Source organism: Pristiophorus japonicus, chromosome 5, assembly GCF_044704955.1.
Source record: "Pristiophorus japonicus isolate sPriJap1 chromosome 5, sPriJap1.hap1, whole genome shotgun sequence".
Taxonomy (NCBI): Eukaryota; Metazoa; Chordata; class Chondrichthyes; family Pristiophoridae; genus Pristiophorus; species Pristiophorus japonicus.
Genome location: NC_091981.1, coordinates 39,975,778 through 39,990,992, shown reverse-complemented (window position 1 = coordinate 39,990,992; position 15,215 = coordinate 39,975,778). Strand labels below are relative to the sequence as shown.

The 15,215-nt window shown below is 45.4% G+C and overlaps 1 protein-coding gene across 2 annotated transcripts in view; it reads left to right on the top strand.

The window, feature by feature from the left end:
- The window catches only part of pik3r4 (phosphoinositide-3-kinase, regulatory subunit 4), a 110,152-nt gene that overhangs the window by 70,661 nt on the left and 24,276 nt on the right, over positions 1-15,215 (top strand). For both annotated transcript variants that reach the window (XM_070880550.1, XM_070880549.1), the window contains exons 11-13: positions 6,995-7,220; positions 10,572-10,737; positions 11,975-12,139. In XM_070880550.1, the coding sequence (XP_070736651.1) occupies positions 6,995-7,220; positions 10,572-10,737; positions 11,975-12,139 (557 nt within the window). The remainder of the gene's footprint in view (positions 1-6,994; positions 7,221-10,571; positions 10,738-11,974; positions 12,140-15,215) is intronic.

Genomic DNA, 15,215 nt, shown 5'->3' with positions numbered 1-15,215 from the left:
CCAGTCATGGGAGTGAATGTTTAAGAAGTGGGCTGCTTTGTCCTAGATGGTGTCGAGCTTCTTGGGTGTTGTTGGAGCTGCACTCATCCAAGCAAGTGGAGAATATTCCATTACACTCCTGTTTTGTGTATTGTAAATGGTGGAAAGGCTTTGGGGAGTCAGGAGGTGAGATACCCACCGCGGAATACCTGACCCCTTGTTGTATTTGTGACTGGTCCAGTTTCTGGTCAATGGTGACCCCCTGAGGAAGTTGATGGTGGGGGATTCAGCAGTGGCTAAACTCTCACTTGTTGGAGGTAGTCATTACCAACATGGGCCAACACTGTGCAGTCATTAGCGAACATCCTCATTTCTGACCTTATGATGAGGAAAGGTCATTGATGAAGCAGCTGAAGATGGCTTGGCCTAGGACATTGCCCTGAGGAACTCCTGCAGTGATGTCCTGGGGCTGTGATGATTGACCTCCAACCACCATAACTATCTTTCTTTGTGCTAGGTAGTGGAGCATTTTCCCCTGATTCCCATTTACTTCAGTTTTACTAGGGCTCCTTGATGCCACACTTGGTCAAATGCTGCCTTGATGTCAAGGGCAGTCACTCTCACCTCACCTCTGGAATTCAGCTCTTTTGTCCATGTTTGGACCAAGGTTGTAATGAGGTCTGGAGCCGAGTGGTCCTGGCGGAACCTAAACTAGGTATCGGTGAGTAGGTTATTGGTGAGTTAGTGCTGCTTGATAGCACTGTCGACGACACCTTCCATCACTTTGATGATTGAGAGTAGGCTGATGGGACGATAATTGGCCGGATTGGATTTGTCCTACTTTTTGTGGATGGGCCATACCTGGGCAATTTTTCACATTGTCTGATAGATGCCAATGTTGTATCTATGCTGGAACAGCTTGGCTAGAGGCATAGCTAGTTCTGGAGTACGAGTCTTCAGCCGTGTAAATTATAATGGGTGAATTCAATGCCAAATTAAATACAGGAAGAGAAATTTAAAAAGGGAAAAATTGGAATAAGAGAGAGAGAGAAAAACAGGAAAAGTAAAACATTTTTAAACAGCAAGAATTTAAACTTGATTGAATGAGACTCCCCACTTGTAATACTTAATTTTCAGTGCCAGAGAGGTTGACTGGCAGCAATAAACACTTACCATGTCATTAAAGGGGTACTTCGACTGAAATGGACAAGACTTAACTTTTAGTGGCGAGTTTAGTTTATATCTACCATGCAAGTACAGCAACTTCATGCTGTTCAATGTATTTCAGTGGAGCCAGACAGCGAGATGATGTTTTTGTGAAGCAACTTTTGTATTTCTGCTTCTGACCACATCTTGTCTGAAGTTGCGCATAAATAATAATGAATACCTTTAGCCTCGTCATTACTTTGCCAGCAAATTGTGGACCCATTGTCTTTTACTGTGGTCTGGAAATAATTCTGAGAACTGAGGAAATTCCAGAGCTCCACAGAATGTTGAATCATATTGCCAAATCAGTAGAACATAATTATGAGCCTGTTATGCTGAAGCTGCATAGTGCTGTGGTCGAGCTTCAACTTGAATACTATATTTGTTCTGGTCTCTGAAACAAAGGGAAACATCCAAGGCTTGGAAATGGTACAACATCTCTATGTCCAGCAGCTTGAGTTGTGAGGAAAGATTTGAAAAGGCTCTGACTTTTTAGCTTAAAAAGGAGACAAATAAAGGGATCTTATAGAGGTTTATATACCTAGTGAAATAGAAAAGATCACTCTGAGCATTATTCAGGTGAAACCACAACTGCAGTACAAGGGGACATGGATGCAAACTAACTAAAGGCAAGCTCAGAACTAATGTTGTATTTCTTCATACCAAGAAAATATCCCAATAAATGATGATCAAGGGGCTATTGGGAGGGAGGAACTTAAAACAATCACTGTCAGTAAAGAAGTAGTACTTGGTAAAATAATGGGACTAAAGGGGGACAAGTCTCCTGGACCTGATGGCTTGCATCCTAGGGTCTTATAAGAAGTGGCTGCAGAGATAGTAGATGCATTGGTTGTAATCTACCAAAATTCCCTGCATTCTGGGGAGGTCCCAGCGGATTCGAAAACAGCCAATGTAACACCCCTATTTAAAAAAAGGAGGCAGACAGAAAGCAGGAAACCGGTTAGCCCAACATCTGTTGCCGGGAAAATGGTGGAGTCCATTATTATGGAAGCAGTAGCAGGACATTTGGAAAAGCATAATTTAGTCAAGCAGAGTCAGCATGGTTTTATGACAGGGAAATCATGTTTGACAAATTTGCTGGAGTTCTTTGAGAATGTAATGAGCAGGGTGGATAAGCGGGAACCAGTAGATGTGGTGTATTTGGATTTCCAGAAGGCATTCGATAAATTGCCACAGACAAGGTTACTGCACAAGCTGAAAGTTCACTGGGTTGGGGGTAATATATTAGCATGGATAGAGGATTGGTTAAGTAACAGAAAGCAGAGAGTCGGGATAAATGGGTCATTTTCTTGTTGGCAAACAGTAACTAGTGCTGGGGATCAGTGCTGGGGCCTCAACTATTTACAATCTTTATAATTGATTTGGATGAAGGGAACGAGTGTAATGTAGCCAAGTTTTCTGAAGATACAAAGATGGGTGTGAAAGCAAGTTGTGAGGAGGACACACACAATCTGCAAAGGGATAAAGACAGGCTAGGTGAGTAGGCAAAAATTTGGCAGATGGAGTATAATGTGGGAAAGTGTGAGGTTATCCACTTTGGCAGAAAAAATAAAAAAGCAAATTGTTATTTAAATGGAGAAAAATGACAAATAGCTGCAGTGCAGAGGGACCTTGGGGGTCCTTGTGCATGAAACACAAAAAGTTAGTATGCAGGTACAGCAAGTACTCAGGAAGGCAAATGGAATGTTGGCCTTTATTGCAAGGGGGATAGAGTATAAAAGCAGAGAAGTCTTGCTACAACTGTACAAGGTATTGGTGAGGCCACTGTTATAAATATGCCAGGTTAAGGCTATCTCTCTTCACTTTAATAATCATGATCGACTATAAACCAATCTGGTGGATATATTGTGTCTAATCAAAGTTTAAGATGGAATTTAACACACCAGTTATATCGCAAAAACATACAACCGTAACAGATAGCTAATACCCATCCCGATCGGACAAACAGCTGGCGTACCTGAGCAGTTCTTTAGCTTGCAATCTCTCTCTCTGTCTAAAGCCTTCTTTGGTAAAGTATGGGATCACTGTGTTCGACCAGCTAAACTTCTGTTCCGCTCTCCCCTCCACTGTCTGTGACTACAAGGCTACAAGCATCTGGGAGGACACTTTTAACCTATTTTTAGGGGTGGGCCTGACCCTAGATATTGACGAAATCTTTTGATCTATCGCGGTTCCCCTAAAAACTTAATATCCGATAAGACCTCTAGTTCTTTGTCTCGAAGCCTTAAACATGTCTTACGATTCTGGCCATATGTCACTATCTGTTTACACTAACCCAGGGTTTCTTCCTGTGGAGAAATCTCTCATCTCTCTGCCTGATCCTCTCTTTGATCCCAGAGGCCAAACCAGAAAACTGCTCATTATCTTTTTTAACGACATAGCAACATGTTTATGTTAACACACAACTTCCATTCATTATCTTCGCCAGCAGTATTGTTCAGGGAACTTTAAACCTACCCTTCGCATTATACATAGAAACATAGAAATTAGGTGCAGGAGTAGGCCATTCGGCCCTTCGAGCCTGCACCACCATTCAACAAGATCATGGCTGATCACCCACCCCAGCACCTCCCCCTCCAGCCGCAAGGACCACATCCAATTCCCTCCCGAACACATCCAGTGAACTGGCATCAACAATTCTCCGCGGCGGGGAACCCCACAGGCCAACAACTCCCCGAGTGAAGAAGTCTCTCCCCACCCCAGCCCCAAACAGCCCACCCCCCATCCCAAGAGCGTGCCACCCCCCCCCCCAGCTCCAGACCCACCCAACACCGGGAACACTCCCCCCGCACCCAACCCGCCCCGTCCCGTCAGAATCCTTCCCAAATGCCGAACACCCCCGGATGTCGAGCCCCCAGCCCGGCCACCCCGGAGCCACGCCCCCGCGACGCCAACCACACCACATCCACCAACCGCCATCTGCGCAGTCAACCCGTCCACCCCACTCTGAACATTCCCCGCACCGAGGCACAGAGCCCCCAGGCCCGCCCCTCCAAGACACTTCGCCCCCCAGACCTCCGCTGCAATGTGGTCCCTCCTGTCCCCCGCCCTGGGTTTCTCCGCCCTCCACCACTCTCCCCTCCATCCCCCGCCCCCGTCTCCCCTCAACTTCCCTCTGCCTCCCCGCACAGGCTCCCATCTTGGGGGCGGTAACTTTCTGGGGCCGGGAATTTTAGCCCTCAGCGTGGAAGTCCTGCTCCCGCCGTAGAATTGGCCTTACCACCCCTCAATGGAAGCGGAGTGTAATTTCCCACACTCCACTTCCTTTGGGGGCAGTTACTGGGGCACGACTGGATGCTCCTGTGACAGTTGGAACAATGTAAACAAGGTTCAAGTCTTAACTTAAAAACAACAGATAATTGCTTAGCAACAGGGAGATTGTATAAAGTACAAAGAACTATAGCTTCCATTTCTAAGCATTTCTCTGGTTCGAATAGACATTCTATCTGCAGTTCAAAACAACAATTTAAACACAGCGTACATTTGTAACAGTTTATATGTTTTTAGGCCTCCCTGATTTCTAACATGTTCGTAGAGTACTGCATACAGTTTTGGTCTCCTTATTTAAAGAGGGATATACTTGCATTGGAGGCAGTTCAGAGAAGGTTCACTTGGTTGATTCCTGAGATGAAGGGGTTGACTTATGAAGAAAGGTTGAGCAGGTTGGGCCTGTACTCGTAGGAATTCGGAAGAATGAGAGGTGATCTTGAGACATAGAAGATAATGAGGGGGAACGACAAGGTAGATGCAGAGAGGACATTTCCACTCGTGAGGGGAATTTTGGGACTAAGGGGCATAGTTTTTAGAATAAGGGGTCGCCCATTTAAAACCGAGATGAGGAATTTCTTCTCTGAGGATTGTAAATCTGTAGCATTCTCTGCCCCAGAGAGCTGTGAAGGCTAGGTCATTGAATATATTTAAGGCGGAGATTGGCAGATTTTTGAGCGATAAGGGATTAAAAGGTTATGGGGAGCAGACAGAGAAATGGAGCTGAGCCCATGATCAGATCAGCCATGATCTTAATAAATGGCGGAGCAGGCTCGAGGGCCAAGTGGTCTCCTCCTGCTCCTGTTTCTTATGTTCTTATGTAAGCGTGTTTAACACCTAGAATGATTTTCTAGGTGTGGTAGTGGAGGCAAAAAATCTGGAATCATTTGAGGCAGTTGAATGCTGTGATGGGCCTGTTGGTTTCTATGGAAGGATGAACCAGATGGGTCAGATGTCCAACCTGCTCTGTTATTTTTCTTTGTGACAGTATTATTGGCTTTAGTTTTAATGGGTCCAAGTTTCGGCCTCAGTTGCTCCTGAGTTTTTGGAGCAACTGGTGTAAAACGGAGTATCTTAGAAATTCAAATTCTCGGCATTTAGTTTGCTCCACTTCTAGTCAGTTAGAACAGTTTCACTTTGGAACAGAATTTTCTTTTCAAAAGGGGGCGTGTCCGGCCACTTACGCCTGTTTTCAAAGTTTCGGCAGTGAAAACTTACTCCAAACTAACTTAGAATGGATTAAGTGAAGATTTTTGTATGCTCGAAAAAAACCTTGTCTACACTTTCGAAAATCAGGCGTAGGTTACAAATCAGGCGTAGGGAATGGGGGGGGTGGGGTGCAAAGGGAAGTTTACAAACATTAAACACTTCAGTTTTACAAATAAAGAGCCATCATCAATAATAAATGATAAAAACATCAATAAATCAACCAATAAATCAATCCAAAAAAATTAATAAATTTATTTTAAAAAAAAAATCAATAAATAAAACATTTTCTACTTACCGACTGCAGCACCGGGAGCCCTCCAACAGCGTGCTGGGATCCCCCCTCCCCCCCAGTGTGTGTCTGTCAGTGTTTCTATCTCTCTGTCTGTCTGTGTGTGTGTCTCTCACTCTCTGTCTGTCAGTGTCTGTGTTTCTGACAGCGAGGGGAAGGGGGAGGGGGGGAGAAGGAGGACGAGAAGGGGGAGTGGGGGAGAAGAAGGGGGAGGAGGAGGAGAAGGGGGAGGGGTAAAGGAGAAGGGGGGGAAAGGAGAAAAGGAGGGGGGGGGGAAAGGAGAAAAGGAGGGGGGCGGGGCGGAGGCTGAACGGGCCGGGCCCAAGACTTGGGCAGGGCCCGTCCCCAGCACCAGATTTACAGGTAGGTGGCGTCGGGTCGGGAGCGCAGGTCGGGGGAGGCGGAGGGGGTTCGGGTCGGGGGGACGGAGGGGGTTTGGGTCGGAGGGAGAGAGGGAGGTCAGGTCGGGTTGGGGGGGTGGTGCAGCTTCGGGTGGGTCGGGATCGCGGGTCGGGGGGGTGGTGGGAGGGAGGTCGGTTCGGTTCGGGGAGAGGGAGGTCAGGTCGGGTGGGGGGAGGGGAGCGCGGGTCGAGTCCAGTCCGGGGTGGTCGGGTCGCGTCCGGTCCGGGGGCGGGGGGGGTGGGGGCGAAACGGGAGTCGGGTCGGTGTCTGGGTCCGGTCCGGGGGCGGGTGGGGGGAAGCGGGAGCCGGGTCGGTGTCGGGTGGAAGCAGGAGCTGGGCGTGGGAGGCAGCCTTATGCACGCAGCCCCAGTGAGGTCATTCGGCCAAGGCTAGGGGCTGTGTGCTTCGGGCCCCTCCCACACAGTTTTGGGCGCCTGGAGCTACTGCACATGTGCGCCCACTGTAGCGCGCATGTGCAGAGGTCCCGGCACTGTTTTCAGCGCAGGGACCTGGCTCCGCCCCCTACAGCTCGTGGCGTAGCCCGAAACTTGGGCCCATTATTACTCAGTGATTCAATCTTGGAAAATCAAGCGTCCTTTTATTCTTTAACTCCTTTTGAAGGTGTCCGAAGGGACTGGGGTCCTAACGAGGAAACTAGCTTCTACCTCATCGGTTCTGCAAAGTGGAAATGTTCCAATATTGCCTTCCACATACCAGAGACGTATTACCACGTGTGGCACTGAGCTCCAGCATCTGATTCAGCAGAAGCGAGAGCAGTGCAATGCTGAACGAATGGCAAAACAGTTAATGGAAAGTGCTGAATGGGAGAGTAAACCTCCTCCACCAGGTACACAAAGGCAATAGGCTAAGTAGATTTAAACCAGCTTCAATTTGGTTTATTTAGTATTAATTTACCAGTGTATCCTACTTATGGGATTATTAAACATAATGCAGTTAAAAGGTTATGGTCAATTGATGACCAATTTTTGAAGTAGTGTTTGAGTACACTTGTAGATTGATTGCTCTGACTCTTCTAAATTGTAATCACCTTAATTAGGAAATCCCAGATGCAGGGTTAAGTTTATAATGTGGATTGTAAACTGAACCACTGGGCTGGATATTAACACTGAGGTGGTGGGAGGCGGTTGAGGGGGATGGGGGGGGGGGGGCTGCTTTGAGGTCTGGAAACCCAGAAGTATGCATTTCCCGCAGGTACTGCTAAATTTAACAGCAGAACTTGATTAGCAATTTTTATCTCCCATCACCTGGCTGCAGCCAGCCAGATTGAGAGGCTGGCTGTCGGCTGGTATGCCTTTGGCACCAGGCAGCAACTGGGGAGCAGGGCAGAGAGGAGGGAGAGAGGGAATGGAAGAACCGGATGTAGGTTGGAAGATTGGAGGCTAGTGTGAAGATCGGGGTCAGGGTCGTGGGAATCGGAGGCCAGAAGAAAGATCAGCAGACGGGGGGAGATCAGAGACCAGAGCCAGGGGGGAAATCTGAAACTTTGTGGAGGAGATCAGAAGGGTCGGGGCAGATAAGTGCAAAGGCAGGTACCTCCTGCATCCAACAGTCCTCACCTCCCTTTAGCCCAGAAAACTCGGCTGGTTAGAGCTAAATTTAAAATGGTGGTTAAATATGAGGCAAGCTACCTCATTATAATATTTAAATTGCCAACCCGCCTCCTGGGTACACGTTGGTTGCCTGCCTCCCATCCCGCTTCCATTAAAATCGGAATTGGGTGGGTTAGAGCCAAGTTGGAGTTGGGATTCAGATTTTTAACATCTCACCCAACTCTCATCCGCCTGTTTTGGCAGGTTAAAATTCGGTGTCTTTTCAGAGACTTTAATAAGTTGGCCAGATACAAGGTTATTAGTCCAGTCTAGTACTAGATATTTAAATTTAATTTAATGCAATATTTCATGTTTCCCCAGAAAAAGTACATGGGGAGAAGGGGGGAAATGGAAACACATCCTTCATTCTGAGCACCATTACTAAATGGTAATTACAAACCATGTAGGTGTGCTATACCAGGTTGTGATATGAGGGCTACATGAAAGTTAAATATTTTGAAACTGTCTGTAGTCCAAATGAAGGAATGTTATCCACCTTTTAATATAAAAATAGGCAAAAGGCTCCTTTTGGAAGCTATTTATTCTCAAAATTATAAGGCACAATGATAAAACTGTTTAATAAAATCAGCTGGAGCTTAGCTTTTTATGTCCTGTGGTCCATTATGTGCTGTGTTGTTGCATACTCATTAGAATATGTAACTTGTTATAGATGCACACAATTCTTTGCTCACAAGGATTATGCACCAATGAGAGTAAAATGTTACAGAATTAAAAGATTCAAATCCCCTCATAATAAGGTGTGAATTATTAATTCCTAAATCCTAACACAGCTTCTAGTTTGTAAAAGGAATTTGCTGATGCACCTTGAACCGAAGAAGTTTACAGCACAGATGGAGTCCATTTGTGTCTCTGCTGGTTCTTTGCTCAAGTAATCCAAAAGTAAACCCACTCTCTAGCTTATTATCTTCATCTGCTTCAAATATTTATCCAATGTTCCCTTAAAATATGCAGTGGTTTTTGTCTCAACTATTCCCTAGTTAATCATGGACATATAGGTCCCAAGTTTCCACATGATTTGCGCCTGATTTTTAGGAGCAACTGGTGGAGAACGTACTATCTTAGAAATCGCAATTCTCCACATTTTATTTTCTGCAGTTCCAGTCAGTTAGAACAGTTTCACTTTGGAACAGAATTTTTTCTTCAAAAGGGGGCGTGTCCGGCCACTGACGCCTGATTTCAAAGTTTCCACAGTGAAAACGTACTCCAAACTAACTTAAAATGGAGCAAGTGAAGATTTTTGTAGAACTGAAAAAACCTTGTCTACACATTAAAAAATCAGGCGCAGGTTACAAATTAGGTGTCCAGAATGAGGTGATGAGGGGGGGGGGGGAGGAGGGGGGGGGAGGAGGAGGGGGGGGAGGAGGGGGGTGGAGGAGGGGGGGAGGGGGAGGAGGAGGAGGGGGGGGAGGAGGAGGGGGGGGAGGAGGGGGGTGGAGGAGGGGGGGAGGGGGAGGAGGAGGAGGAGGGGGGAGGAGGGGGAGGGGAGGGGAGAGGGGGGAGAGGAGGAGGGGGGGGAAAGTCATTAAATTCTACAATAAATCCTTATTTATACTTATACAAATATTATACAAATAAATCCAACCTGAATAAAAATTTATAAGCAAAGAAAAGATTAAATAAACCATCTTCCTACCTGTGTGAAAGTGCTTCACCCAGGGAGAATGCTGCAGGAAGCCTCACAAGTTGAGGCTGCCGTTCCCGACGGCAGGCGGGGGGGGGGGGGGAGGGAGTGAGGGCCCGACCGACCGCAGCGGGGAGGGGAGGCAGCCGTTCCCGACGGCGGGGGGAAGGAGGCAATGAGAAGGCTGCAGGAAGCCTCAGAAGTTGAGCACCCATTCCCGACGGCAGGGGGGGAGAAGGCCGTCGGGAAACGGCTGCCTCAACTTCTGAGGCTTCCTGCAGCCTTCTCACTGCTGCAAGAAGCCTCAGTGCTGATCATGGAAGGGCAATGTGCTTTTATTAAAAAATGTTCAAAAATTAAACAGCTACAAAGAACTACAAAAATGGCCGAGTGCCAATGTTTCCTTCACACTGCGCGAACGCTCCAACGCGCACGCGCAGGGTTGCCGGCAGGAAAAAAACTAATTTAAATGGTACCCGCCCCCTCCTACTTACAAAATTGGCGCGAGTGGTAGGCTCCGCCTCCTGGGCGCCGCGCCAAGCAGACATGGAGCTGCAGGGCGCTCCAGAATCGCGTGTTTTTTTTCTGGTGCCGTTTCGGCGCGAAAAACAGGCGGCCAGCTCGGAGGGGCGCCCGTTTTGTAGCGTGTGGAAACTTGGGGCCATTAAATGTTCATTTAGCTTGGATACTTGTACTTGTAATTTTATTATGGTGTACAAGTACTGGATTATGCTGTACAATTTAAAGTTGCTTTTCATTTGATATGTATGATTTTAACTATCAAGGATCACAGTTTAGATTGCTAAATTATGAGTGATTTGTATTTAGCATTCACAGTGTCTGTATAATCAGAGCAGGTATGTGCAGAGGAAAGGAAAACAGTATCCCAGGATTGTGATTTTTTTAAATAATTCTACACTGTTACTAAATTTCACTGTCTAAATAGGCTGGCATCCCAAAGGGCTTCTAGTTGCACATCTTCATGAACATAAATCAGCAGTGAACCGAATCCGGGTCTCTGATGAACATTCAATTTTTGCTACCTGCTCAAATGATGGCACTGTGAAGATTTGGGATAGTCAGAAGATGGAGGGTAAGACGACAACTACCAGGTATGTTTGTAGTTCTCGAAATGCTTTTAGTTTACATAACAAGCTTTAGAACAAATTATAAGCAGGATATAAAGATTATGCATTTTTATAAGTTAGTGCACTTTCGAATGACTTTTTTGTATTACTGCCACCAGCTTGATACAATTGTTTCTAATTTAATTAACTTCAGCTGTAAAGAATGACTCGTTTCCTCAATGTAGATCATGGCTTCAGAGGCTTTTTAAAAGGTCATGTGGAATGAGCTTCATGTAGAAGTGTGCTGGAATCTTTGTTTCAAATTGTGATGACTTATGGTATCTTTGAAATATAATCTTTTGCAGACAGTTTCTGTAATTAAACTGTAGCAGATTTGTAGTGGTCATTAATAAGCATAATATAATTTCTTTCAGCTGTGCCCAAAGTTATATTTTCCAAAGTATATTCTGTGGCTTGGCAAGTTTTTCTACTCTTCTCGAAAAGAGATTCTGACACATCAGTTTGATATTAATTAAGCATGTTTTTGAAAAAGTGTGCATTTAAGAGATATTATCCTTAAATAGAGATATTAAAGAAACGTAATTGTTTAGAAATTATTCCCAAAACTCTCAAAAGCTTTCCGTGCTGTGAAGGCTGTGTTTTAAGACATTGGGCTTCAATGTTCCTCTAATTCCCGATTGGCAGAATCCTGGGCAGAGAGCACTTGCATGTTGTATCTTTTGTTTCCCCAACAATGAACTAATGGCTAGATATAATTTGTGTGCTCAGATTGTACTTTGTAATTTGATGCACATTGCTCCTGTGGGACAGATCAATATAATAAGGATATAAATGTATTGTGCGACTGGCTACTGGGAGTGAGTCGAGATTGTTTTTACTTGACATTCTTACATGGGAACAGTAGTAGGCCATTCAGCCTTTTGAGCCTGTTCTGCCATTGAATTAGATCATGGCTGATCTGTATCTTAACGCCATGTACCCACCTTGGTTCCATAACCCTTGATAACCTCGCCTAATAAAAATCTATCAATCTCCGTTTTAAAATTTTCAATTGACCTAGTCTCTAGGGCGAGATTTCCACCACCCTTTGTGCAAAGAAGTGCTTTCTTCAGCAATGCAACTGATGGAATGAAGGTTTTCATCTCTATTCCAGGCTGAAGTGAGCTGGCAGTTCTCGGTGGAGCCCCTGTCTTACTTATTTAGTTCAAAGACATTCAATGCTGTGAATGATTTTCCTTTGCTGTTTTTTCTTTATTTGTAGATCAATCTTAACTTATTCTCGTATTGGAGGAAAAATCAAAACTCTGGCCTTCTGCCAGGGCTCCCATTATCTCGCTGTAACTTCAGACAATGGTACGATCCAGCTCCTAGGAATTGAGGCGAGCAAACCTCCGAAATCACCTAAAATACATTCCCTTCAGAGCAGGTACAGTACTTCCTCAACATTAACTGATTTTATCATGTTGATTTTCTTTTTAAGTCTTCAAAGGTCTAATGATGATTAAGAGTTTGCATTTTCTATACAATAAAATGAAGAGTATTAGTGGAATAATTTTTCTCCAGTTTTTATTTTGGCTGGATTTTTGTTTTGGTAAGTAAAATTCTTCCTCTCCATTTATTATTCTTTGTAGAAAATTCTGTTATTGGGTTCTTTTATTTATTTATATATATGGTTTATATTGTGATTTATTTTTAAATGTAGAATTCTGTGGGGCTTTTATTTTAAAAAATTGCTTTATAATTTCCCCCCATTTAAGCATTAATAAATCGGATTTCACAAACCCAGCAACATTTGTATACTTCATATTATTTCCCCTCGTACTGCTACATACTTGTACAATTTTCCGTTTGTTGAGCACTAATAGCAATGCTGAAGTGTAAATGTGACTATCAAATGCTTCAGCATCCTTATCCTAGAGATAAAAAGAAAAACTGCAAATATTGGAAACAAAGTAAAAATAAGTATCTGAAAAGGAAAAAGACAAGCTAACAATTTTGTCAAGTGCCTTGGGAAGCTTTTCTATGTTAAAGATGTTATATAAATACAAGTTTGTTAAAACTTCTCATCCTGCTCTAATTCTTTCTCCATTTTGACACGCTGTTTCCTTTTGTAAGTTTCTTTTACTTACCTCTTGAATGGGCTCCATATTTCCCCTTCATACTTTCTTAATAGAGTCACTAGTGAATCCAATGCTACCTTTTCATCAAAAATCAATTGACTTTTTATTCTGTACTCCTGTCCACAATTATTTCAAAGAACACTTGCCAGCCAACACCAAGGGCTGGATTTTCAGCTAATTTGTGCCCCATTTAGCGCCTGGGCATGGCGCAAAAACTTTTTTTTTGCACAAAACAAGGCGCACAACATGGAACTTTCGGCAACGGTTTTGCGGCGGCGCTAAAACTTTGCGCCTGCCCAATGTTTTCACCATTTGGATGAAATAAATCAGCGTGCAACACTGCACTAGCGCCCCAGGCGGAACCTTCGACCTTATCGCCCGATTTAGCGTCTGCCCGGGAACCCGCCAGCAAAAAGCAGTCACACCCAGCGCTAACTGTGCCATCTTGAAAACGGAGGAGAAGTTGAGTGCATAAAAGGATTGGGAGAAGAAGGCTGCATTTTTCAGTGAAGTTTTGTGTGAGTTTATAGTTTGTTATAAAGAATATTTAAGGACATTTTAAAAGATGGAGGCTATACTATGTCAGCCATTATCCCAGCTACTATATTTATACGGCGTCGACCTGCAGGAAGGCTTATTGAACATTTTGAACGTAATCGAAGAGGTCGCAGATGTATCGGGAGGAGGCCTTACCCCCAACAACTTTACAGGGAACATCACTCATAACTGCAGCTCTCTGAGGCACAGTGCATTAGATGATTGTGCTTCCGAAAAGAAGCACTGACTGAGATCTGCCAGCTCGTACAGGCAGTCCCACAAACTACCAGCGACATCAGGACTGCATTGCCCATCGAGGCACTTGCCTTCTATGCTTCCGGCTCCTTTCAGGCATCAGCGGGGGACATATGCTCCATCTCGTAGCACGCTACACATTGCTGCATTCGCCAGATGACTACTGCACTGTACGCACACAGCATGCACTTCATTAACTTCCCAATGACCAAGGAGGCTCAAAATGAGAGGGTTGTAGGTTTTGGATGATCTGCTGGCTTCCCCAAGGTTCAGGCTGCCCTTGACTGTATGCACATCGCCCTGCGAGCACCTTTACATAATCCAGAGATTTACCGAAACCGAAAGGGATTCCACCCCATGAACATACAGATCGTCTGCGACCATACCCAGCGCATCGTGGCAGTCAATGCCCAATATCCAGGAAGCACCCATGATGCTTTTACCTTGCATGAGTGCACTGTCTCAGGCCTGTTCCAGCTTCAACCACAAGACCAAAGCTGGATGTTTGGGGACAAAGGTTACAGCCTCGCCACCTTGCTCATGACCCGCCTCCGGAACCCTCAGACAGAAGCTGAGCATCACTATAATGAGAGCCATGCAGCCACATGCAACATCATTGAACAGACAATTGAAGTGCTCAAGCAGCACTTCTGATGCCTGTACCACTCTGGAGGCTTCTTGCAATAGGAAGGCTTCCCCTCAGCAGGTGTCTGAGTTCATTGTGCTGTGCTGCCATCATGAGGGGACAGGATTTGCCAATGGGGATTGCAGGAGAACCTCAGGAGAGAGGGGAGGAGGATGAGGAAGAGGAGCCTGGCAAGGAACTCATGCCGCCACCACCATGGTGGAAATTTCGCCACTGCAAAAGCCTTGCGTCGGCAGCTCAAAATTCAACGCTTTGTTTGAAGAGTGAACAGCACGTTTAACTGTTGCCTGGCCACTCTATCCCACCATGTTGACTATTCCCACTCTTATTTTGTAAATAAGACACTACACAGGAATGGTTATGGTGAACAAAAGAATTTATCAAACATTGTAAAATGTTATAACTTAACATAATTTGAAAACGTTGAAACTTTAATAAAATAACAAATTGTGATTAAACTGTGATTATACTTTCAAAACAACATGATAACCAACACCCCTACCCCACGGTCTTTTACCACCGGCTTGCCCTCTCCCTCGACTGCTCCTCGTACCCAAAGTGGCACCATGATTGTGCGCAGCAACGTTGTCAAAGCGCTGCTGTGTTGGGGGCAGAGACATTGGGGACACCTTCTGGGGAGACACTGGACCAGCTCGTGATGTGGGAGGCCCGGCTTGTGACTGGTGAGCCTCTCCATTGGCATCGCTAGTCACTGGGGATGTGTCAGGGTGTCACACTGGGGAACTCGGCAAGGCTGCTCGCCACACTTTCCAGGACTCTAGTGTGACTGGTGGAGGCCACCAGCCTTGTGTGGGCAGTGATGGCCTCGCAGGTTTTGCGGCTCGCATCGACAATCTGCGACCCTACCTCCCTTATGGTTGCTTTCAGACTGTCGATGCTCGCGGAAATCCTACTCAGGACATCGTGGGTGAGCCTGATGCGCT